General features: G+C 46.8%; 1 protein-coding gene across 9 annotated transcripts in view; it reads left to right on the top strand.

Annotated features, from left to right (window-relative positions):
• The first annotated feature begins 3,070 nt into the window (after window positions 1-3,070).
• Window positions 3,071-24,296, top strand: part of STIM1 (stromal interaction molecule 1) — a 104,781-nt gene continuing 83,555 nt past the window's right edge. For 2 of the 9 annotated variants that reach the window (XM_079973589.1, XM_079973590.1), the window contains exon 1: window positions 3,191-4,875. In XM_079973589.1, coding sequence (XP_079829715.1) covers window positions 4,767-4,875 — 109 coding nt within the window. In that variant the 5' untranslated portion in view covers window positions 3,191-4,766. The other 7 variants (XM_079973591.1, XM_079973592.1, XM_079973586.1 and 4 more) reach the window with 6 other exon arrangements.

Genomic DNA, 24,296 nt, shown 5'->3' with positions numbered 1-24,296 from the left:
TAATGGTCAGGGGTCCCTTTACCTAAGGTCAGGGCCGTCCTGGGGTGAGGCAGCTGCCTCAGGCTGCAAATGCTGAAGGACGGGGGGTGGACAGAGCTGCGAGTGCCATGCAGGCTGCCTTGTACCTGTGGCGGACCTCAGGTGCCCTGGAAAACACTGACTAGAGTAAGCTTCCATGGTTTCAGCCTATTACATCAATCCGGGTCCAATGGAACTGGCTGCTAGTCCTGGTCCAATTTAAAGGTCTGGTTTTGACCTATAAAGCTTGAAACAGCTCAGGACCATAATGTTCCAGGACCGCCTCTCCCCGCAAGAACTGACCCAGACTTTGCGTTCCTCATCGGAAGCCCTTCTTCATGGCGGCAACACAAGAACAGGGCCTTTGCTGCAGTGGCTCCCTGTCTGTGGAATGCTCTTCCTTTGACCTTTTTAATGTGTTTGGAGAGGGGATTCAATTATTATTAGTAGTAATTGTGTTTTCTGTGATGAAGGGTGGTATATAAATTTTAAAAATCATCATCATTAGCTCAGTTGGTTTCTGTGTGTGCTGCCAGGAGGGAAGGGGTCATCTTGTCCTTTGCCTCAGACAGCAAAATGTCTTGTGCACAAACTCACAAACTTTGTTCCTGCAGGACTTGTGTGTTCCATGGGGGGATGAGCCAATAATCGCAATGCAGGGTGTGGTATAGCAGTTAATAATTATTATTATAAGAAGAAGAAGTTATTATTTATACTCCACCCATCTGGCAGGGTTTCCCCAGATATTAAATATTAAAATACAATAATTAGACTAAGACCTGGGAGAGACCAGGGTTCGAAGCCCCGCTGAGTCATGAAGCTCATTGGGTGCCCTCGGTAGCCAGCCACTGCCTCTCAGCCTAACCTGCCTCACAGGGTTGTTGAAATGAGCTCTTTGGGAGAGAAAAAGGTGGGATATAAAAGCAAATGCAATGCAGACAGGCAGAGACCTTCTTATTGCAACAGGCTTTGGGGACTTCTGACTGTCTCTCCTTGAACGAACTGTCCAGGACTTGTCATCCAAGTCCCTTCTCTGTGTCCCCCTCCTCAAGAGGTTTGGAGCATGACAACACAAGAATGGGCCTTTTCTGTGGTGGCTCCCATCTGTAGAATGCTGTCTTCAGAGAGGCTCGCCCGGTGCCTTCCTTTCATATCTTTATTGCCAGATGAAACCATTCATAGAATCATAGAATCTTAGCATTGGAAGGGACCCAAGGATCATCTAATCTCAGCTAATATCTTTACCCAGTCCATTAATGGCTGGACAGTGTTCTCGAAGCTACCAGCATGAGTTTGACCAAACTGCAGGAGGCAGTGGAAGACAGGAGTGCCTGGCGTGCTCTGGTCCAGGGGGTCACAAAGAGGCGGACACGACTAAACGACTAAACAACAGTGCCTTTCAAATGTGTGTTATTATGACTTTTTCTGAGATTGTTTTACAGTGGACGCTCGGGTTCCGAATATGATCCGTGCGGGATGCACGTTCGCAACCCACATCTGCGCGTCTGTGCACTTGCGGGTTGTGATTCGGCGCTTCTGCGCATGCACAAAGCGTGATTTAGAGCTTCTGCGCATGCGCGACTGCCAAAACCCGGGATTAACCCGTTCCGGTACTTCCGGTTTTCAGCAGTCCATAACCTGAAAAAATGCAACTTGAAGCAGCTGTAACCTGAGGTATGACTATAAAACCATGGAGAGTCCTGCTCTGAACAAAGACCTTGGATTCTTATCTCATTATACATGACAAAGCCATTTTTCACCTTCTCACCCCTTGCTTTTTCCTGTAAGACCTATTGCAGTCGTTAAGAGTCGTCAACAGGCTCATCACAGCTATCTGCCAATCACCCAATCCCACCACCCTTCTGAGTAATACCCCTCCCCACCTTCTCACTATATAGAAGGGTCTGGTGACTTCTGTTTCAGTGTATCTGAAGAAGTGTGCATGCACACGAAAGCTCATACCAAGAACTAACTTAGTTGGTCTTTAAGGTGCTACTGGAAGGAATTTTTTTTGTTTTTATAAATGTTGAGGTTTATTTTCCTCTTCCCTCCTTATCCCTTTTCCTTTGTGTGTTCTATTTATCAGATGTCAGGGAAATAAACAACTATCTGACATTTAGAAGACATCTGAAGGCAGCCCTGTTTAGGGAAGTTTTTAATGTTTGATGTTTCATAGTGCTTTTAATATTCTGTTGGGAGCCGCCCAGAGTGGCTGGGGAAACCCAACCAGATGGGTGGAGTATAAATAATAACATTATTTTTTATGTATGTAGGGAGGGAGGGGGGCCTGCAGGTAGGGGGCATTTTGTTTTGACTTCAAGTAAGCCACTCTGGGAGATTTTTTTGGGCTGACTAGCGGGTGCAAATGTGAATAAAATAAAGAAAAGCAAGCAGGACACCCCCCCACCCCTCCATTGGTGCAGTCCGAGCGGAGCTTCGCCACCTGAAGCTGCAAGGAGGCCGCGCTCTCACTTTTCGCCGCCGCTAGAGGCCGCTGCCGGGCAAGTTGCGCGCCGGGGGCCAACCGCGGCGCTCTATTGGCTGCCGGGGGGACGAATGGGCGGGGCCGCGTAACCCCGCCTCCTCCTGCGAGAGGAGCGCCGAGGCAGCCGGAACGACGAGGAAGAGACCAATAAGAAGGGCGGGAAAGGGGGGGAGGGCGGCGAGCGCGTCCGTGGGAGATACCACTTGGGGACGCGGGAAGAGAGAGAGAGCGTGAGTGAGTGAGGAGCGCAGGCGCGCCCGCGCGCGGCAGGAGGGGAAAGAGGCAGTTCGTGGGAGAGTCCATTGCGGCGGGGGGGGGGGGCGGCGTGCTGAGGAGAGACCACTTCGGGGAGGGGGGGGAAGAAGCGAGGGCCGGCCGCCCCAGTGCCCTGTGCCTGAGAGAGGAGAGCAGCCCTCGTGGGGCTATTTGGGAGCCCAGGAAGGCCCTTGTGGGGGGGGGGGGCGGAAGGGGTGTGTGAGGGGGGGGTCAGCTTGTGGGGGGGCATATTTTTTGAGGGGGGGCGTTGTGTGGGGGAGGGGCCTGCACCTGAGGAGACGAAGAAGAGGAAAGACCCACCCGCGTGTGGGGGGGGGGACATTGTGTGTGTTGGGGGGGGGAGTGGGCGCCAGCCAGGAGCTCTTACCTGAGGCTGCTGCACCTGTGGGCAGGTGAGGCCTCCCTCCTCCGCCCCCTGCTTCCCTCCCTCCAGGCCCAGCAAGGAAAAGCTCCTCCTGCTCTGGAAGAAGGAAGCCTGCCAGATCCTGGGACTGTCACCAGGCTCCTCGTCGTCGTCGTTGTCGTCTGAAAGGCGCCCCAGGGACCCGCTTCTCGGCGGGGTGGGGGGCTTTCTTCTGGTCCCTCCTGCGGAAAAGCCACCAGGTGCCTTGAGAAGATCCGTGGCCGGACTTGCTGGGTCGCCTTCCCCGAGAGCTTAGCAAGATTTTTTTAAAACCCCCCCAAAAAAACAGACACGCAGAATCTTTCGGCCTGACGAAGCTTTTTATTTCTTGTTTTATTTTCAGCATTTGACACACAGCCTGGCCTGGGGGAGACTCTTCTGGACAGCTGGGTAGAAGGAAAGGAAAGTGGCCCAGGATAGTCTGAAAAGGGATAAAAGGGATTTCAGGGAGTGATTTTGTGGAGCAGAGAGAGAGAAAGAAAAACAGACAGACAGAAATATCGCTTTGAAAGTTGTGCAGAAGCCAAAGTTTAAATGGATTAAATGGTTTGGCAGCCTTCGGTTGGCGGAGTGGAATCCAGGGGACGCCAAGCCGGGAAGGTCTGATCCAGGTGGTTGCAAGGCTGCTGTTTCTTGCCCCTGAAAAGAGCGCAGGAGTCTGATGAGAGGGGGTAGCTGGTCCCCAGACGTTTTCCTTTGGTTCTGAAGAAGTTTTCTTTTTGAGAGGACAAAAGGGGGCAACTTGTGCAACAGGGCCCCCATTTCTTTAATCTTTTATCTGGCTGACGTGTTCCTCTTCCACGTTTTCTACATGCTGCGTGGTGGTGTTGCTCTGAATTCACCTGCATGTGCCTCTTTGCAGAGAGATTTCCTGGGTTCCGTGAAAAGTAAATGCTTGTTAGGCTTTTAGCAGTCAGACTGAGACTCCTGCGGTGTGAAGACTGAAAATCTAGCTTGGCAAATAATGTGTGTGTGCGTTTAGAATCTGTTACAGTTCTATTATACCAGGCATAATCTGGTCTCCTCTAGTTCTGAATCAGCTAAACTGTTCTAAACCTGCTGGCAGTTTTGGGGATGTGCTTGGATTACTGCTTCATTGGTTGGGTTGCTTCAGCAGCCTAGTACATAATTTGCGAAAGAAAGCAGCCAAGCCCAGAGAATATTTTTACTAATTTCCCAGTTATGTTGCATGTTGGAAACGGATGCTTTTAAGCGTTTAGGATTTGTATGACACCCCCACTTAGAGGTAAGACGAGCCTTTCAGCGCCTGTTCTGCGGATATAGAAAAGGTTTTGGGAGGCTGTTGGATCTGGGGCAGAATTTCGAGCTGTGTTCAGCGGCTAGGGGAAAAACTCCTTAAAGCCTTTCCAACCTTTACTTCTGCAGCTTTTGGAAACAACCTGGCTCTACTTCTGGGCTAGTGGACACTTCCTGTACTCTTTTGGAATATAAGAATCTAAGGACAGAAAGAATCAGGACTTGGAGTATCCCTGGGAATCTGGACTTCTTTTTCTGTTGGGAACTGATGCCGAGGAACTCCTGACACACGAGAAACGCTGAAGGGTCTCCTTTGCCAGACACAACATGGATGTATGGTCCAGAATAGCCATATGGATCCTTTGCGGCTTCCTTCTGCACCATGGACAGGGGGAGAGACCTCCAGGCACCTACCTAGACGATGCCACAATAGCAGGTAAGGAAAAAGTTGTGGGTAAGGAGCCGGTTTTGCCTTTTCTTAATCCTTTGGGGTATAAAATAATGTTCCTTTTCATCCCTGGGCTCTTTTCATCCCTTGTGCTCTGCTTTGAAGTTGAAGTTGTGAATTGTTCTTCCCTTCTTGGAGGTTTGGAAAAGAAACTTGTAAAGTATTTTGGAGCTCCTTCCTTGCCAACCTGCGTTCTGATGTCTGCTTAAATCCTAGCTATTTTTGGTGGTCTTATACTGGTGTTTTTTTCCTAGTGTGCCTGAGAGTTTCCCCTCCCCAACTCCACAATGGTTCTTTCTGTAGGCAGTTTCAGGCTAGGAAACAAAAAACACTACGCATCTTGAAATAGCCTCCGAGAAAGGCAGCTAGCTTGAAGTAAAAGTGGTTATTTCCTGCTTTACATAGAGGAGAGCAAAAAAAGAGTGGCCTTTTGTGGAAGAAGTGTGCTTTCTATCTGAAACCTGCTGATTTTTTTTCAGAAGAAAAATTTGACTGTTTCAGGCTTGAGGTTTAGCTGTTCTCGAGTGTCAACTGTCCTCTTTCCATTGAGCTAAAGAATGTGACTGTAGGTGCAAACAGTGCACTATTATCAGGCATTGGGTAAAACAGAAAAGTATTTAGAACACATCTGCTGTATCGTATCTGAGCTCCGGAATGTAGTAGAGGAGAATCCACTGTTCCCTGCTTGTTTGTGGTGTCGGAGCATTCCAAAAGATCTAGGGAAGCCCCATGCAGGAGATTGATTTGCGAAGTGATGGCCACGATGCACCATTGCCAGTTTCTCATGTTGAAACTTCCCATAACTGCATCGCAGTTGTTTAAAATAGCTGCATGTCAGCATAACCTTAACTAACGTAGGTTTATCAAGTGGCTTGGCAGAGGGAGAGAAAAGGGGGGGGGGAGAGAGGTTGTAAGCGTGTCAGAGTTGGAATATTTGCACACCAGTTTCTAAGTGGTTTTTCTTGTTGGAATTCCCAAGAGGAGTGGGAAATGTCCTTGTTGACCTTTGTTTGAGGGGACCCTGAGTTTCTCTCTCCTCAGTTGACAACAGCACAAATAAGTGTTGAGGAAGAGGCAGCCTGTTGCCATCTCCTGAGCACTGGACTGTGGAATTCACTGCCACAAGGAATTGATACTGTTTATGGAGAGGAGGGTGACAGTTCTAGCATCCACTGTTAGACTTCGTATAAAAGAGGAATAAAAACTAGATGCTGGCAAACAAATGACAGGTTGAGATTATTGCATTAGTAGTAACCTACATGTGAGCGCATGATCCAGTGTGGTAGTTCTTATGGTGCATTACACATGTTGCCAGTACCGAACCCCACTTGCATCCTGTATTACTGCCACAGAGAGGTGAGCAGTTATTTTTATATAACGTGACTTGCACTGGGTGTGGGCAAGTATTAGCGAACCAGCAGCAGTAATTTCCTTGGCATTTCTAAGGCTTCCCAGCGGCAACCACATTTCTGGAAACACTAGTTTTCCAATATGAAAACCCATAGCGGCTGGTTCTTCCAGCAGTGTCTGCGGGTCTTACTGGCAAACCAAAACTCCTTTATCTCAGGTGCCAGAACTTTAAACGAGCTGTGAAGCCAAAGTCTTCAGCCACAGCCACATAAAAAACTTGTTAGTCCTATTTTGTGCAGAACATGCCTAGCTTAATTTGGTTTCAAAGTTTGCCTGCTTGCCAAATTTGGACTTCGGCAGGCATTTGCTTGTTGAAAGTGACAGCTGTTGCTTGGAGAAGCAGATGTGGAGAGGTGCTGGAGTGCTTCTGTAGGAAGGATGTTCACTGAAGTCCTCTCTTGACCAATGGATATCTCAAGCAACTTCCTTCTTGGGGTGCTAAACACTCAGTAGAAATACAATTTGTTTCTGATGATTTTTCTGTGAGGACTAGAGAGCTAACTAGCTTGTGTAGTGTTTAGAGCAGAGCTTTCCAAACTGTGTGTCGCGACACGTTAGTGTGTCATCGTGCGAACACTCCCCACGCTCCTCCCAGGGCTGGAAAGGGGTTAGCTTAACCTCTGGTTTGCTAGTAAAACTGAATTGCTGTGTCATGAAATGATGTATGTCTCAAAAGTGTGTCACCAGTATGAAAAGTTTGGTAAGCTCTGGGTTTAGGGTGTTTGGACCAAAACCTAAGAGATCAGGGCTCAAACCCCCACTCAGCCATGAAGCTCACTGGGTGTGGGTGACCTGTGGCCAGCCACTGCCTCTCAGCCTAGCCTACCTCACAGGATTGTTGTGGGGATTCAGGGAGAACCATGTACACCACCTTGAGCATCTTGGAGAAAAATGTGGGCTATAATACAGTGCGGGTTTGCAGCGATCAGCCTGCCAGTTGATGTGCGATAAAAGCTGACTTCCTTTCCTAACCATGTGCGGATCTGGTCATGCGTCCTTCCCCTTCTGAGTCTTGTTGAGTCTCACTTAGCTCATCTCTCGTGTCAGAAAGGGACCTGCGGGAGCAGTGATGAATTTCAGCTCTACGGGATAATCGCTTTTTTACAGCTGGCCATAAACCTGTTGCTTGGGCTTCTGATACTTAGCATGACAGCCAGTTACCACACCTGCTTCTTTACCCTGCGCCAGATCAAATGTTTATCCAGCATGTTTTAAAATAATTACAATTGTCAGGACTGTGGCCTCGCTTGGCAACTTGTAACGCACAGGCTGTCAAAATTACTCAATGTCCCCATTGCCCCCTCATTGTCAATACCTGCTGCGAGAGGCCAGCAGGAAGGAGGTTGTGTTCAGGTGTTGCCCTTTTCAGGTGCATAAAGAACTGCCAGTCTGGTTACCCGTGCCTCCTCTAAGCTGAAAACACCTATTTTTTTTCTTCTTCTCCTTCTCCTTCTCCTTCTGTTGTTTTCTATCCTCGTCGTCTTGTGTGGATTTCCTTGGGCTTTTCAATATTGCAAGTAAATTCTGAAGCCCGGAAGTTAACGCAAGTCGAGCAGACTCCAGGGCAGAAGCAGAATAAGCAGAATAGGCCTGTTGGTGCTTCCTAGTGGGGTTGCACTAGCTTGAACAAACTGTCATGGACGTGCGTCTATATCTGCTCAGCGTTTAGGACCACAAGAAGTATGCATACTGCCTGGAGTATCCATTGCTTGAGGGAGGCCTTCAGTGGACATTGCAGGGACACTGCATGTGGAGACGTGGCGAGAGTTCCTGACAAAGCTGTTCCTCAGAAATTGTCGTGCTTGGTCCTTTGAGGGTAGAAAAACTTTTTGTGGCAAGATGCAGCTTCATTATATATCTCTAGAGGGTTGCATAACATTTAACCAGTTTTTTACCTGGTGCAAAGCTCCCCCCCCCCATTCAATTCGTGAATAAAAATACTGCAGGCCTTACTGCTTTTGTGAAAATCTCTTTGACTAATTTTGTGCCACCTTCAGGTTGCAGGAGAGTCTAAAAGAGTACGCTATGGTATAATAAATATTTCCGTACCACATTGGAGACACCTAAGCAGCTAAATTTGGCAAGGCTTTCAAAAGGCCTGCCTGTAGCTGCACTTGTGCCTGCTGGCTTACTCTGAGTCATGGTTTGGGGCTTGTGACGCAACAGGTGGGCTCTGCATGAGGAAGTGGTTAGAGTATCTTGATGCTGGCACTGAAGGACCCGGACTTTCCCTCCATCCAGTGCAGGGCTGTTTCCTTGGAAGTTGATGCTGGGTTTTAAAAGCATGGTGCCCTGAAGTCGGAAGTATACTTTCCCAGCCTTTAGCCATGGCAGGCAGGGAAGCTGCAGTGAACAGGAAGAGTCCAGACTCTCTGCTGCCTTGCTCAGCTTTTTGCAGTGACTACAGACTCTCAACCCCGTTCCTGCTGAGATGCTCCTTTGAACAGAAGCTGCAGCAGCAGTTGCTGGAGGTCAAAAGAGTCATGCTTCCCGCTCATCTTCTTAAGCTCAGCAGCATCAGCTCAGAAAGTGATTTTCAGTTAACTTCTCACTGCCCCCACTCAGCCCCAGAAATCATCATTAGGCCATACTGAAAGTCATCTATTGCTTCTGGAGAAGAGAAGATTCATTCTCTTTGTGCCCTGAGGGGATAACTCCTGTGAGTTATCCTGAAAAGGGCTGCAACAGCTCTGTGGAAGTCGTAGACACTGAAGTAGCAGTGATACTACTGTTCTTTTTACTTTATAAGAACTACATATTGAACTCTAGGCAGAGCTTTAAAAGACCTGAAGGTTTTCTAGTTCGTCCCCTAACTTGAGTAGGATTCTTTGAATCTTAGGCTGCTAACAGCTCAGTTCTTTAAAATGTAGAAGAAAGGTCAGGTCAGCACCTTGAATTGAGCCTGGAAGCAAATTGGCAGCAAGTATAGCTGCATCGAATTGGAAGCAATGTGGTCTCTTTGTGCTCTAGTTGAAAGAAGAGTTGCTGCTTTCTGTGATAGTGAAAGTTTCCGAGCCGTCTTCAAGGGCGGTTCAACATAGAACACATGTCTGTTGTGTGCATGATGGAAAGGAAGTCTCATTCAGTGAGGAAGGGCTGCAGAAACCCAGCACAAGGATTTGCAGCAGGGCTAGGGAGCAACCAAAGGCTGCCTAGCCACTCTTTCACGGAGAGCTGGACCCAACAAGTGGTTGCCGTAACTCCACACATTTGTAGCTGTGATTCCTGCGTTGCAGGGACAGGTGTAAGGAGAGGGTCCCTTCCAGCTCTACAGCTCTATAATTCTGTGATCTCTTGATCAGCTCTCAGATCAGAGGATACTGGAAAATAAAGTAAGGTGGCACCAGCATATTGATGACCTTGCTCTTTCACACAGGGCTGCTTAATTGTGGCAGGTCCGTAGTTCAGATCAGCAGGATTCAGGGAGGACTTTTCATAACGGCTCAGACCGCAGCCTCCTTTAGTGGTAGCATCATTTCACCCAGCTGCAGAGTTTTGTTTATGGCTGCTGGTCCATGAGGCTTCACTCCTTCCCAGCTGGCCCTCACCAGCCACAAAGGTCAAGGGTCAAGAAAGCAAGTGGGTGGACACAAGTCCCCAATGACTTTGCCCATGTCCTCAGGAACCAATAAATGGAATGGATTCCATTGTTATTATTAAAATTATTCCCTGCCCTTCATCGGCAGGTCCCATTGGGGGTTACAGCAATTTAAAATTCAGAGTTAAAAACAGTTAAAGCATGGAATGCTGCCTCCAACTGTGGAGGCAGAACATGGCCATATTGGCTAAGCAGCCTTTGATAGCACTCTCCTCCATTTATTTGTCTATGCCTCTCTTAGAGCCATTCAAGATGCTGGCCACCACTGCCTCAGGTGGGAGGGAGTTCCATAGTTTAACTGTTCACTGCGTGAAGAAGTATTTTCTTTTATCTGCCCCAAATCTTCCAACATTCAGCTTCGTTGGATATCCATGGGTTTTGGTGTTATATGACAGAGGAAGAAACACTTCTCTATCCACTCACTCCATGCTAAGCATTGTTTTATCAACATTGTTTTACTCTCCATTTCTCTAAACTGAGAGTATTTTCTGGCACGATTCCATCAGAAGCAAACAAATTAAATGCTGCCCTGTAGAATAAGGATGTTCAAACAGTTGTAGTTTGCTAAGAAGCGTAACCTCAGCCTCGAGGTGAACTTTGCATTCCTTTAAGTTCTCTTCTTGCAGTTAAACTTGGTTTGTGGCCGTCACTCATTCCCCGGATCTAGTGCAGAAGTTTCCTGCTTGCTGCTAACAAACCCCGAAAACAATTCAGAGGCTCTGGAACTGCAGCCTGTGTTTATTGGTGCTGAGAACCACGACTGAATTCTTTTCATTAATCAGCTTTGCTGCAGAAATAAAGCTTGATGCTGGATAAATTAATTCACGCACACTAAAGACCAAGCTCATTCTGCTTCAAATGAGGTTATTCTGGTGAAGGAGTCCCAGGATGACCTTCTGACATGATGGGCCAGATTACTGCACTTTCTTGATTTAATTAGCCTCCCCCAAAGTAGTTTATTTAGGCAGGCTAGGAAGATAAGAGAAAGTTAAATGGCTTGTGCAGCTCTGCATCAAACATATCCACCCTTGTGGTGACAACGAAGTGCAGAGTCCAAGCGTTGAAAACACGTTCTGAACTTTGTATATTTAAAGCTGTAAATCATGCAGCTGGCCATATTCTGCTCTACCTGTTTATGAGGCCTGGATTTGGTGGAACATTTTGCTGGGCTGGTGTGTACCTGCTGGCGTTTCTGGGGAGCCTTGCTCTGATCATTAGCGATCTGCCTTGTTGCAGTTGAGCATTACATGTCCATCTAGCCAGCCCACTGCTATGCTTTAAGGACATAAGAAGAGCTGGACCAGCACAGTGGCCAACCAGATACCCCAAAGGCAAGGCCAAAACCAGGATTTGAGTACAGTGGTACCTCGGGTTAAGAACTTAATTCGTTCTGGAGGTCTGTTCTTCACCTGAAACTGTTCTTAACCTGAGGTACCACTTTAGCTAATGGAGCCTCCCGCTGCTGCCATGCCGCTGGCGAGCACTTTCTGTTCTCATCCTGAGGCAAAGTTCTTAACCCAATGTACTATTTCTGGGTTAGCGGAGTCTGTAACCTGAAGCGTCTGTAACCCTAGGTACCACTGTACTCTCTCCTGCGGCTTCCAGCAGCTGGTATTCAGAAGCATTGCTTCCCTGAGTGTGCTGGCAGAGCATAGCCATTGTGGCTAGGAGCCGTCAATAGCCCTCTGCTCCACTGATTTGTCTAATCCTCTTCTAGGTCCTATGGCTAGGTCGGGATGGCATGGGGATGAGGGACCAACTCCCTTCTCTTGCGGGGGCCCAATTAGTGCCATTGCCTTCCGTTAAGAGTTTGGGTGTAATCCTTGACGCCTCCCTTTCCATGGAGGTGCAGGTTACAGCAACAGCCAAGGCGACATTTTTCCACCTTCGCTGCATCAAGCAGTTGGTCCCTTACCTTTCCCGCCCCGACTTGGCCACAGTGATCCATGCGACGGTCATCTCCAGGCTTGACTACTGTAATTCGCTCTATGCGGGGCTGCCCTTGAAGCTGTCCTAGAAACTCCAGCGGGTACAGAATGCTGCAGCGAGGCTCCTCACGGGGTCTCTGCCATGGGAGCATATTCACCCAGTGTTTTTCAAGCTGCACTGGCTCCCGGTGGAGTACAGGGTCAGATTTAAGGTGCTGCTTTTGACCTTTAAAGCCCTTCACGGCCTAGGACCCTCGTACCTATGGGACCGCCTCTCCCGGTATGCCCCACGAAGAGCCTCAAGGTCCATAAATAGCAACACCCTAGTGGTCCCAGGCCCTAAGGAAGTTAGATTGGCTTCAACCAGAGCCAGGGCCTTTTCAGCTCTGGCTCCGGCCTGGTGGAACGCTCTGCCTCATGAGACCAGGGCCCTGCAGGATCTGATTTCTTTCCGCAGGGCCTGTAAGACAGAGTTGTTCCGCCTGGCCTTTGGCTTGGAGCCAATTTGATTCCCTCCCTCTCTCTCTCTCTCTCTTTTTTTTTTCTTTTTTTCTTTTCCTTCTCCTCCTGCGATGAGGCTACATTTTAATATTTTAATGTTCCATTATTTTAATGTTGTATTTTATTTTTGTTTTTAAGTTGTAATCATTCTTCTTGTTTTTATTATTGTTTGTAAGCCGCTCTGAGCCCGGCCTTGGCTGGGGAGGGCGGGGTATAAATGAAAAATTATTATTATTATTCTAAAGCCATCTGGATTGGCAGCTGTCACTGTCTCCTGTGGGTGCGAGTTCCATAGTTTACCTAAGCACTGCATGAAGAAGGACTTTCTTCTGATTGGCACCAGCTCTTCAGCTTCTAAGGTTCAGAAAAGCCTCTCTTGTCAACTGTTACTTGACAGGGATTGAACCGGAGACATTCTCAATGAAAAGAGCTGTGCCCAGCTTGAAAAATCTCCTGGTTGTTGTTGCTTTTTGGAAATGAACTGTGGGCAGCACACTTCATTCTTTCCAATAGCTGCTCTTGAGTCTTTCTTCTACATGGATTTTCAGTTTCCATGTCATGTTTTCCCATAGCTATATGTCTCAAGTCAGGAATCATTCCAAAACTACTACTATGGAATGTCTGCAGAATTTGCAGAGGTGTTTTTGTTTGTACTTTCCTATTTATTTATTTTTAAAAGACATTTTAAACATGATCTGAGCCAGAAAGGCTGGCTAAATTCACAGTTTACTTCTGAGTCATCATACATTAAAATTGTAGCTCTAATGCACGTAGCACAAATAAAAACATCAAATCCCAAAAATTGTGCTATAAATTATTTATTATTATTTTTTAAAAAAGATTATTCATTATTACAGTATTGCAAAATTTGGGTAGGATGGGATACAGGAACACGGAGGTAAAAGCAGGTTAATAGCTAAGAGGAGAGTAGCAATGGATGAGGATGAGTGATGGATCTGATTGAAACTGCAGGCGCAGAGCAATTCACACATTCCATCAGAGCATGCATTGGAAAAAGGTGACGGAGAGATGCTTGGAGCCCTTACTAGGGGGAGTTGACTGAACATATGAGTTGGGCAGTTGGTCCATTAAGCAGCAGCCCCCGCCCCCCCAGCAGCGGCTCTTTCCAATCTCCCCCATTAGAAAAAGGAGGGAAGAGCACTGCTGTGCTTGAATCCCACTTGTGGGTTTCCCGCAGACATCTTTTCTGCTCCTGAGAGAACAGGATGTTGGACTAGATGGGCCATTGGCCTGATCCTAAAGGCTCTTCTTAGGTTCTTATGCAACATTCTCTCATCTTTGCTGTCTGAGATCCTTAGAAGTAGAGGGGTTGGGGGCTGGATCTGCGACCTGCAGAGTATAGACCCCCCCCTCCCTCAGGACTGCAGGGTTGAGGTAGGTTTGTAATACAGATTTTGCACTAAATGGAAATAAGTTGTTTAAATTCTTCTAATCTCTGAATGATTTGGGCTCTTTTCAAGCATTCTCTGCCCAGTGTGGATGAGTACACAGGAGGGCATGTAATGTTAGAACAGTAAAGGAGCTACTTTCTTGATGAGTTTGCTTGTTTTTGTCCTGCACAATGGGAGGAAGTTTTTTTCTGACATGGACAATGGACACGGTTAGGTCTGCCATCTTCTCCCTTGGAATTGTGACTTGGCAAAACGTCCTGCATTCCCTTCTGTTGGGACGCGAGGGGAAGAGGCAGGATGTGATGGCTGGTCTGCTAAATGGTAGGTGTGTAGTTGAAATCTGCCAATCCTGCTCTGCCATTTTTGCAGTTCAAACAGGGCATTTGCAAATTGAGACGTGTTTGTGGGAAACCTGCAAAGATAATTGAGCTGTTTTGAAGGTAAATCATGAAATCTGATTACTTCTGGTGAAGAGAAGAATTACATGTTGATATAACAACAACTTTCAAATATTGTAAGAGGAAAAGGAACACAGAAATGCATACCACTGGGGAGATGTCCGGAAGCATTAGGTTTAAAAGAGAAATTGCAGGGAAGCTGAAGTCAGTTGTCAGGAAAGCCTTCCTACCTTTTGCCCAATTCCGCAATGACAGAAACCGGTAAAAAAATACTGTGAAATTTTCTGGACAAATTTGACTGGTCTGGGGGGATATTTGGGAAAAATTAGAGAAGTGAACTTTGGGAAACCTGCATGTGACATATGTATGTGTGAGAGAGGTATGGAGGCATAAAGGTGCATAAGTTTTGTTTGTGAACAGGAGTGAAATGAGGCACTCCACTTCTCAGTGATGCCAGAAGAGAGAGATGCCTGATGCTTTTATCCCTTGGCCTTTAGATGATGCTCTCCAACCCACCGATAGCTTGTGGTTGCCCAGTGTTCCCTACTCCATTATAGTGAAGTGGTCCCATTTGGTCCGTCCCCCCCCCCCACCTCGGGTCAATTTCTGGTCCATCAGCCAAGCAAAGTGTCATGGCTGGGATGTCTGGTGTTCTCTGGGACTCTGCTAGAAAGGACCACAGCTGATAGGAGAGCCAATTGGGTGAGCAGCTTGTTATTTATTTAGCATATTTTTAACCTAATTTAAACACAGGCAATTAAATCCACAGACAAAGCAGCAGGATTTGGTACTGCTCTTTGACACTTTCTTTTGGATTTGTTTTCCAGCACAACAGATTGTCATGTCATTGTCACTTTTTGTCCTTGTGCGCTTTGCTAGGTTTATGCTTCCGTTTCAAGGAAGTTGTGTTGTGCAAATCCTTTCAGCGAAATTTGAGGCTCATGTTGTGGTGTGAGAGGGTGCAAATCCTCGTCAGGAACCGTGAGCATTGTGATTGGCAGCACTGTGCGGAATGGGATTCATGCGTGTCAGAGGCACGTTCTGGGTATTATTTGGGACTGCTTTTTAAGTGATGAGAGACACAAGTCCTCATGGTGGGCTCTTCTTCCCCTTCCTCTTTTGGGGAAGAGATGTGTCTCAGTAGTAGAGTGCATGCTTTGCATTCGAAAGGTCCCAGGTTCAGTCTGAAACCCTGGAAAGCCACTGCTGACAACACTGAGCTGGATGAGCCAATGCATTGTAAGGCAGTTTCCTGTGTTCCTGTTGGGCCTCAAACCTGAGGCCTCTTCAGATGAGGGGCACAGGGACCTGGACTCGGCAGCAAATCTCCAAACTGCTCAAGGATCCCGAGGAGCCATCAGACGTGGGCATTCCTGCCCCGAGACTGGCAGTCTCTCAGACCATTTGGGGCAACAGCCCTGTGTTTTGGGTGTTTAATTCTATCCAGAGACTGGCAAGAAAGAAGCCTTAGCATCTAGGCAAAAAGGGGTCCCTCTTTACAATAGCACATAGTTAAACTATGGAATTCACTCCCACAAGCTGCAGTGATGACCACCAACTTGGAGGGCTTTAAAAGGAGATTAGACCAATTCATGGAGAATAGGATTGTCAATGGCTACTAGTCTTGATGGCTCTGTTCTCCCTCTACAGCTGGAGGCGTTATGCCTGAGAATGCCAGTTGCTGGGGGAGAGTGCTGCTGTCTTCTGACTTTGCTTCTGGACTTCCCAGTACAGACATCTGGTTGGCCACTGTGAGAACAGGATGCTGCTGGGCCCCTTTGGTCTGATCCAGCAGCCAGGCTTTTACTACGGATTTGGCCCGCAACCTGCATTTCTTCGCTGTCGGTGTCGGAAGTTGGCTGCCTTTCCATGGTATGTCAGCAGAGCCGAAAACCAGGAGAGTTGAGCTTTGCATGCCAGACTACTAGAGAAGTACCTGCTTCTCTGCTTGGGCACAGAAGTTGGTTGTCCTGGATATAGGAAACAAAGCCACAGTGAGTGGCTGGCATTTGCATCCAATTTCAACTTCCTGTTTATTTCAGGTTTTAAACGCTGGTACCTCCAAAACAAGAGCTCATAAAAAGGTTTCCCCCTTTCTACTCTTATGCCCTGTGCAGTGTTAGAAACTGGGACAGAAAAGCTAGGAGCCAAATGGCTCCTGGGACCTGGGCTGTGGGTGCCAAAACAGAATGTCTACTCGCCATGGGGGTGTCAGCAGCACCTTTTATTTATTATTTTGGAAACCATGAACTAATACACAGTTCACATAAGTGACACATTGTTAATATCAAATTTTTAACAGAAATTGTTAATACATGTTTAACTTGGTGTTTACAATAAAAATATTGGTACCATATTTCAGTTTTCAAAACACTCTACTCTTTATTGTTAAACTCCTTAACGTATTATCTATCTTTAACATATACTTCGAGGCTTCAAAGCACATACATTTCAGTAATCCTTGAGTGTCAGCCAGGTGCAAAAAATGGCACTCAGACTTTTTAAGGCGCTCGCAAACTGAGAATCTTAAGGTGCAAAATGCACCTGGCGCCCTGCTAATTTCGAACTCTGGCCCTGCAGCCTTCAGCATAGACCTCACCCACAATGACTCCACCCCTGAGCAGTTGCTTGCTGTGTGCAATTAAGGAGGCCTATATTTTCCATGTCTACATCTGCTTGCCTGGTTGCTTGAGCGGTTGAGAACAGGAAGTGATGGTGTAAATTCTATCCTATACTTAAATAGCCCAGCCCAGCATATATAAGAACATAAGAAGAGCCTGCTGGATCAGGTCGATGGCTCACCTAGCATCCTATTCTCACAGTGACCAACCAAATGTGTGTGTGAGAAACCCACAAGCAGGATCCAAGCACAAGCGCCCTCTTGCCTCACTTGGCTTCTAGCAACTGGCATTCTGTCTTGGCGTGGAGGTCGAGGGACAGGCCTTCAGGTTGTCTTCAAAATCCTTCACCGATAGGACTGTGTAGCCTACATGGATTGCATGTTTTGCTAGAACAGCCAGCGGTCAGCTGATTCTTCATGTTAATAATCAGAAGTTGAGAGAAGCTTTGTGTGAAGGGACATAACTGTGCTTAATTAACAGAGATGATCATGGTATGTTTGGGGTGGTGAGCCATGCTCTGTGGATCAGGAAAAGGTGGTGACAATAAGGAAAACCTCCCCTTCCCTTCTAATATTTTATTCTGTGCATTTTGTGAGGAGCAGAGATCACTGGAAAAGGATGCCTTGGGAATGCTGCAATCTGTGAAGTTAAAGAATGTGTGCTTTGTTGTTTACATTTATGTCCCACATTTCCTTTAAGAGACTCATGTGTGGTATGCAAGGCTCTTCTCCACCCCCCACCCCAGTATCCCCACAGCAACCTTGTATGGTAGGTTAGGCTGAGATGCAAGGTCAACAAGTGAGCTTGGTGTCTGAGTGGGGATTTGAACGCAGATCTCCCCAGTCCTGACCTAGAACCATAGAATTGTAGAGTTCAGCTGGAGTGCACAATCTGCTTTCATGGGCCATCATTCTGACATGAAAATTCTTGACTCTCACTTAAGCCTCTGAGAGGTGCTTTGGACTTTATGTGGCAATAAACCCAAGCGAGTCTGGGTGGCAGAAACATTCTCCTTAAATGAGCAGTGGGCACGTGTTGGGGAGCACAGCCATTTGGCCAACTGGGACTCCCTGGAGACTGTTCCCAGGTGTGCTGGAATGCCTGCCTGCTCTTCACTGTTTACAAATGTTCTGCGGAGAACTCTAGCTTAGCTCTGCCAAACCCAGCAGCTATATAATAAGAGTTGCTTTGGTTTGGTTAGGCAATTTCTAGCATTGCACCCTCCTAAAAAATCACAAAAGCAGGTCCTTCCCACATGCTTTCTCTCTTAAAACAGGCAGGTACGAGGCCCAAGCAGAAGAGTTCATAATTTCATAGGCCACCTCCCATTCGCTGGCCTGTAAACCATAGCAGGATGGGTACCTGGCAAAGTGGGATCTAATCCATACAAAAACCTGATAACGAAAGCATACTTACTGTGCTATCACAGAAATGAAGGTGGGTCACTTCTGGAACAGAAACAGACCTTTGTGGACTTGGTTCAAAGTCTGCTGTGCAAATAATTGTTTTGTTTACCTTTAACGGGGTCATTCCATACAGACCCATTTTTCATTTTCATGTGTAGTTAACGTGTTCTATATCATTTTAAAGACAATTTTCCAAAGTCCTTTATCTGTTTTCCAAAGTCATTTTTCCATTATCCGGCAACGGTTTTTCAAAATGGCATTTTGCACGTGAGTAAAATAGCCAGAAGCATGATGTGCAAATGACTCAGAAGTGCTCTCATCTTTTTCTGAAGTTCGTTTAACGACCTCTCCAAGAAGACAGACAAGCAGCTTCAGTTCTTCAGAGCACATTGCTCTCCCCACAATTGATACTCAGCTATATCTTATCATGCCACCCTCTTCCAGAGCAGCTGTGTTAGGATATCTCTGAAGTTCTTCCCATTTTGTTTTTCTAGAAAGTGGTTCCCTAGTACAGACCCCTTCCCCCATGTGAGTTGAATGAATGATAATCTGACACCGTTCACAAGACCAACCAGCCAAAAAAATAGTTCGGGTGCTTAGTGCGGCCTGTTCCTCCTGACAGTCACTTATATCCAGCGATCCCAAACTTCTTTGGACCACTGCCCCCTTAGTTCCGTAAACTCATCCCCAATGCCCACTATCCTACCTTATAAAAAACATTACTCAGAATAGAATACAGTCATACCTCATGTTACATTTGCTTCCAGTTGAATGTTTTCAGGTTGTGTCCTACAGCAACCTGGAAGTACTGGAAAGGGTTACTTCTGGGTTTCGCCGCATGCACAGACGCGCAAAATGACGTTACGCGCATGCGCAGAAGTCGCGAATCGCGACCCACGGACGCGCAGACGAGGGTTGCGTTCTGCTCATGTTGCGAACGGGCCTCCGGAACAGATCCCGTTTGTAACCAGTGGTATGGTACCACTGTATCTTTAATAAAAACAATTTTAAAAAACAGCAGTTTGCACGACCCACTAAGGAAGATAATACAACAAAATTCAAAGAAGTAACAATGATTTGCACATTTGTTCAAAATCCATTTAAGACTGTTTAATTAATTCGACAAAACGGATGGGCTTGATTGAGTGATACCAGCTTTTCAGAGTCTGATAGCCATTTACACCTCCTGGGTCTCCCCTCTTGCTTCTTTGCGCCCCTCTAGGCACTCCCACTGCCCCCAGGGTGTTGGCCTCACCCCCTTTGGGAACCGCTGCTCATATCCAGCCACAACAGTCCATTACTACCACCTCTTGTAGAAATGCTTTTCTCACTGGCGGAGAAAAAGCAAATCGCAGTGTGAATGGGTTGAAAAGCTTCAAGGCGATTCCTGTGGTTTGTCTCCATTAACACACTTCGTCCTTTGCCTGAGTGGCACTTGCCTTTTCTCTTGACTTCCCCCTGAACTGTAGCTCCTCTTTTGCTTGGTGGCAACGCAGGGCATTTTGGTGCGATTTCTCTGCAATGCCCTAGTAAGGAAAATGTTTTTGCTTTTTAATTATGAGTCGTGGAAGTGGGTGGCGGGGGAGAGGAGGAGGGAGTGGGAAGAGGAATTTAGTTTCCCTTCAGGAATCCCATATCGTTCCTATCTGCAGCTCTGCTGGGGATCTGGATTCTTCTGCGCACTCGGTTCTCCGGGACCAAATCGACACCAACCGGCCCCCACCAGAATCAAGCCGCAGGGCTGATTCCTTGAATGCTGGCAGCTGCGTTCCAAGGATTTATACCCTGCGGGTTGCATTCCTCAGTCTGGACATGCAGGCTGTGGGCTGGTTGTGGAGAAGGAGTTAAGATGAGCCCTTCTGGATCAGGCCGAAGTTTCTCTCCTGCCTGGCATCCTGCTTCTCAAGCTGCCAAGCCAGATGCCTCTGGGCAGCCTAAAAGCACGGCAAGTAAGAAGGCAGAGACACTCTGGTTCCTTTTAGCCATTGCAAGATAGGAAAGGGATCTTGGAGGCCGCACAGTCCAATGCAAGCTGATAGTAGTAGTAAATAATAACTATTATTATTTTTATTTATTTATTTATTTATTAATACGCTGCCTGTCCAGCTGGGTTTTCCCAGCCACTCTGGGCGACTCCCAACAGAATATTAAAAACTCAATAAAGCATCAAACATTAAAAATTTCCCTAAACAGGGCTGCCTTCGGATGCCTTCTAAAAGTCAGATAGTTGTTTACTTCCTTGACATCTGATAGGAGGGCGTCCCACGGAGCAGGCACCACGACCGAGAAGGCCCTCTGCCTGGTTCCCTGCAACCTCCCTTCTTGCAGGGAGGGAACCAGCAGAAGGCCCTCGTAGTTAGACCTCAGTGTCCGGGCTGAACGATGGGGGTGGAGACACTCCTTCAGGTATACTGTTAGGGCCTGTTAATAGTCCTCTCCACCTCCTCAGATTTGTCTCATCTCCTGTTAACATGTTTTGTGTTGCAACTCGCTTTGATAATGGACTCCGTAAATTAAGAGTTCTCCATAATCATCAGAAGCACGTTGGTGGCTCAATCCTCAAAGCCGATCACACAAGCGAGATCACTGGCATGTACACGGAGCGAGTGGATGAATGTCAAATCTAAATAAACTCTTTTACAAATTCTGGTTCAAGCCCTTGCCCAGCCAGGAGAGTTCTTGTGGCTTTGACCAAGAAACCCTCGCTCCTTTTCTCTCTCTCTCTCTCTCTCTCTCTCTCTCTCTCTCTGGCGTTGTAGGTGAAATACGAACACTGTTCAACTGAGGACACACGCACCTGATTAATCTTGAAGGCTTTGAATGAGACAAGAAAGAACTATTTCTCCAAATGCTGCAGACTGTAGTTAGGCCTATATAGAGACCTGAAAAGGGCTTGGGTCCAGGGGGGCTTCCCCCTTTTACAATGTTCTCGTTCTTCTGGATTCCAGCAGCAACTTGTTCTGCAAAGGCCTTTTAGCAGGGACTGATGGTCTTCTTGATAGTTGCCCTGGCGCCAAATTGCAGAGGCAGTTCAGCCAGCAGGAGGGCAGCCCATCCCCCTCTGAGCATTTTTAAAGGGTGTAGAAAGAGATGTAGGGACGCGGGTGGTGCTGTGGTCTAAACCACTAAGCCTAGGGCTTGCCGATTGGAAGGTTGGCGGCTTGAATCCCCGCGACGGGGTGAGCTCCTGTTGCTTGGCCCCTGCTCCTCCCAACCTAGCAGTTCAAAAGCACGTCAAAGTGCAAGTAGATAAATAGATACCGCTCCAACGGGAAGGTAATGGCGTTTCCGTGCTCTGCTCTGGTTTTGCCAGAAGTGGCTTAGTCATGCTGGCCACATGACCTGTCTGCAGACAAACATCAGCTCCCTCGGCCAGTAAAGTGAGATGAGCGCCGCAACCCCAGAGTCGTTCGTGACTGGACTTAACTGTCAGGGGTCCCTTTACCTTTAAAATGAGATGTGGGTCTTGTCCCTAATATTTCATTTCATCTGTTTATTTCATAAAATTTATACACTGCTTGATTAACAAAAAAACCCTCGGAGTGGTTTGCAAAGAGAATAAAACAATAAAATTGGTAGTAAAAACAGCTCTTTAATGCAGTCAAAAGATAAAATCAGCCATTAACTAAAAACAAATTGAAACATACTCCAACCTTCTACATGTCTGGGTAGGCTTGTCTAAGCAAGAATGTTTTCAGGGTACAGAGAAGGCACCCACCCGATGCCAAGAGGCAGAGAGTTGCAGAGTGCGATTGCTGCCACCTTAAAAAAAGATTTCATACACATGCATAATGGGTATTGTGTGGCACCCGTAACAATGCCAGTGATGCAGATAAAAGCACTGGAGTGGGCGCATATGGGGTCAGGCCATCTTGCAGGTATATTCTCCCAAAGGGAGAAGGTTTGAGGCTGCTGGAAGTACAGTACCTCATTGCAGTGGTGATTTGCTGAGAGGATGGAGGCATTTCCATGCCCCTGCCTACGGGAATGAGTCTGATCATGCGGAGTGTCTTCATATCAGCCCTGAACCTTCTGACTTGGCACTGAATTAGTGCTTATCCATGTGGTCAAGCTAATACTCCTGGCAAGCAAGCAAAGAAGCATTTATTTATCTCCTAGGTTTCTTTCTTGCCCTTCACCACAATGTTCCAACAATAAAATACGCAACTATAGAAGAAACTGTTGCAGTCACAAAACAAGAAAGCCTAAAGACAGTTAAGATAAGCCCCACAAATAAAAAACCTGATAACTCCATCCATAAACACAGTTTTCAAAGGTTCCAGTAGCAATGCGGGAGTGAGATAAATTCCTCCAGGCGTTGCAGCCGCTGTGAATTATTATCGAAAAGAAGCATTTCCAGCAGCTTCCCATCTGGGGGCTGCAACAGGAGGTGTGGTTAAAAATAAATAGTTGAGCACACTCTCAGAGTTGATGGGGAAAGGGCTGGTCCTGAATGTGAATGAATGAATGAATGAATGAATGAATGAATGAATGAATGAATGGCCTAGCCAGCCTCTCTTGGATTCAGATGCCCCCTCAGTAGATGGGATTGGCAGTCCAGTTATCTCTGGAGGGCAACAGGCCCTGTGCAGCAGATGCCATTGTGGCTACCAGGCAACCTCTTTCTTCGCTGGCTTCAGAGCCTCGTGTTTTTGCCCAGTGGCTTTGCATCACACCTCAGTGGCCTGGGCCAATTCTTCCAAGAAGTCAGGAAGCCCAGTCCATGTGAAATGTACACAGAGATCAGAGGCCTGAGTTGTCTTGCTTGTTCTGAAAATGGCCACGTTGCTTTGATTTGCTTTCCGCGTCTCATTCTGGGAAATATCAGAGGGCACGCAGAGCTCCTTGAGTTTTATCGGTGCTGAAAGGCTCCCCGTGAAAACAAAGAGCCTTTTGTTCTTTTAACCGCTTGAAACTTGTCTGTGGATCAAAACAATTGTTCTCACTTGGCACACTTGTCTGGCTAATTTGATTTTTTTAAAAGAAATAAACAAAAAGCTTTTACACCTTGAATGGATTTGTAGAGATGATCTTTCCAGATAAAATACAGTCTTTGATTGCACTGTAGTGCACATATTGTTCATAATAGAATGATGCAATGGAAAACCTACACCTGGATCCATAATTGTCTAACGGTGGACCATCATAATGCCATTTTTTATTCTGTGTTTTCCGGAAACGGTGGAATACATTTTTGCTTTTACAAAATTTTCCAGCTGTACGAAAAGATCTCTGCCTTAGATGTGCTATTTGTAAACCTGTGACCAGTGGTTTTTTGCTGTTTTTAAGGATATGAGTGTAAATTACATTGGGACATAGAATCAAAGAATTGTAGAGCTGGAAGTAATCTAAAGGGTCACGTAGTCTAACCCCCTGCAATGCTGGAATATGTGTGGAAGGCAACTAATTAATTACTGTAACTGTAATACAGTCATACCTCTAGTTGCGTTTGCTTCATGTCGTGGATTTTTGGGTTGTAAATGCGGCAAACCCAGAAGTGTATGCTTCCGTGGTTTGCTGCGTGCATTCTGCACGCTTCGCACATGCACAGAAGCACTCTATTGCATTCTGTGCTTGTGCAGAAGCGCTGCTTTAGTTGCGGACTTTTTGGGGTGCGAACGGCACCCCGGAACGGATCGTGTCCGCAACTAGAGGTACCACTGTACACCCTTGCTCCCCTGTGGAAAACTAAGGCAGCATGCCACCCAGGGCTGACCAGAGTTGTGGGCTCCCTCTGAATTTCCAAAGCATCTGCCACAATAAATCTGTCTAAGATGCCCTCTATAAAAAAAATGTTCATTTAATAATAATAATAATTAATAATAATATTTTATTATTTATACCCCGCCCATCTGGCTGGGTTTCCCCAGCCACTCTGGGTGGCTTCCAACAAAATATTAAAATACAATAGTCTGTTAAACTTTAAAAGCTTCCCTAAACAGGGCTGCCTTCAGATGTCTTCTAAAAGTCTGGTAGTTGTTTTTCTCTTTGACATCCAGAAGGCCCTCGGCGCTGGACCTCAGTGTCCGAGCAGAACGATGGGGGTGGAGACGCTCCTTCAGGTATAATAATAATATTTATACCCCGCCCACCTGGGCGACTTGCAGCGTATCTAAAAACATAATAAAATTTCAA

This window comes from Podarcis cretensis (genome assembly GCF_951804945.1).
Source record: "Podarcis cretensis genome assembly, chromosome: 4".
Lineage (NCBI taxonomy): Eukaryota > Metazoa > Chordata > Lepidosauria > Squamata > Lacertidae > Podarcis > Podarcis cretensis.
The sequence above is the reverse complement of the archived record's forward strand: the minus strand, read 5'-3'. Positions and strand labels throughout refer to the sequence as shown.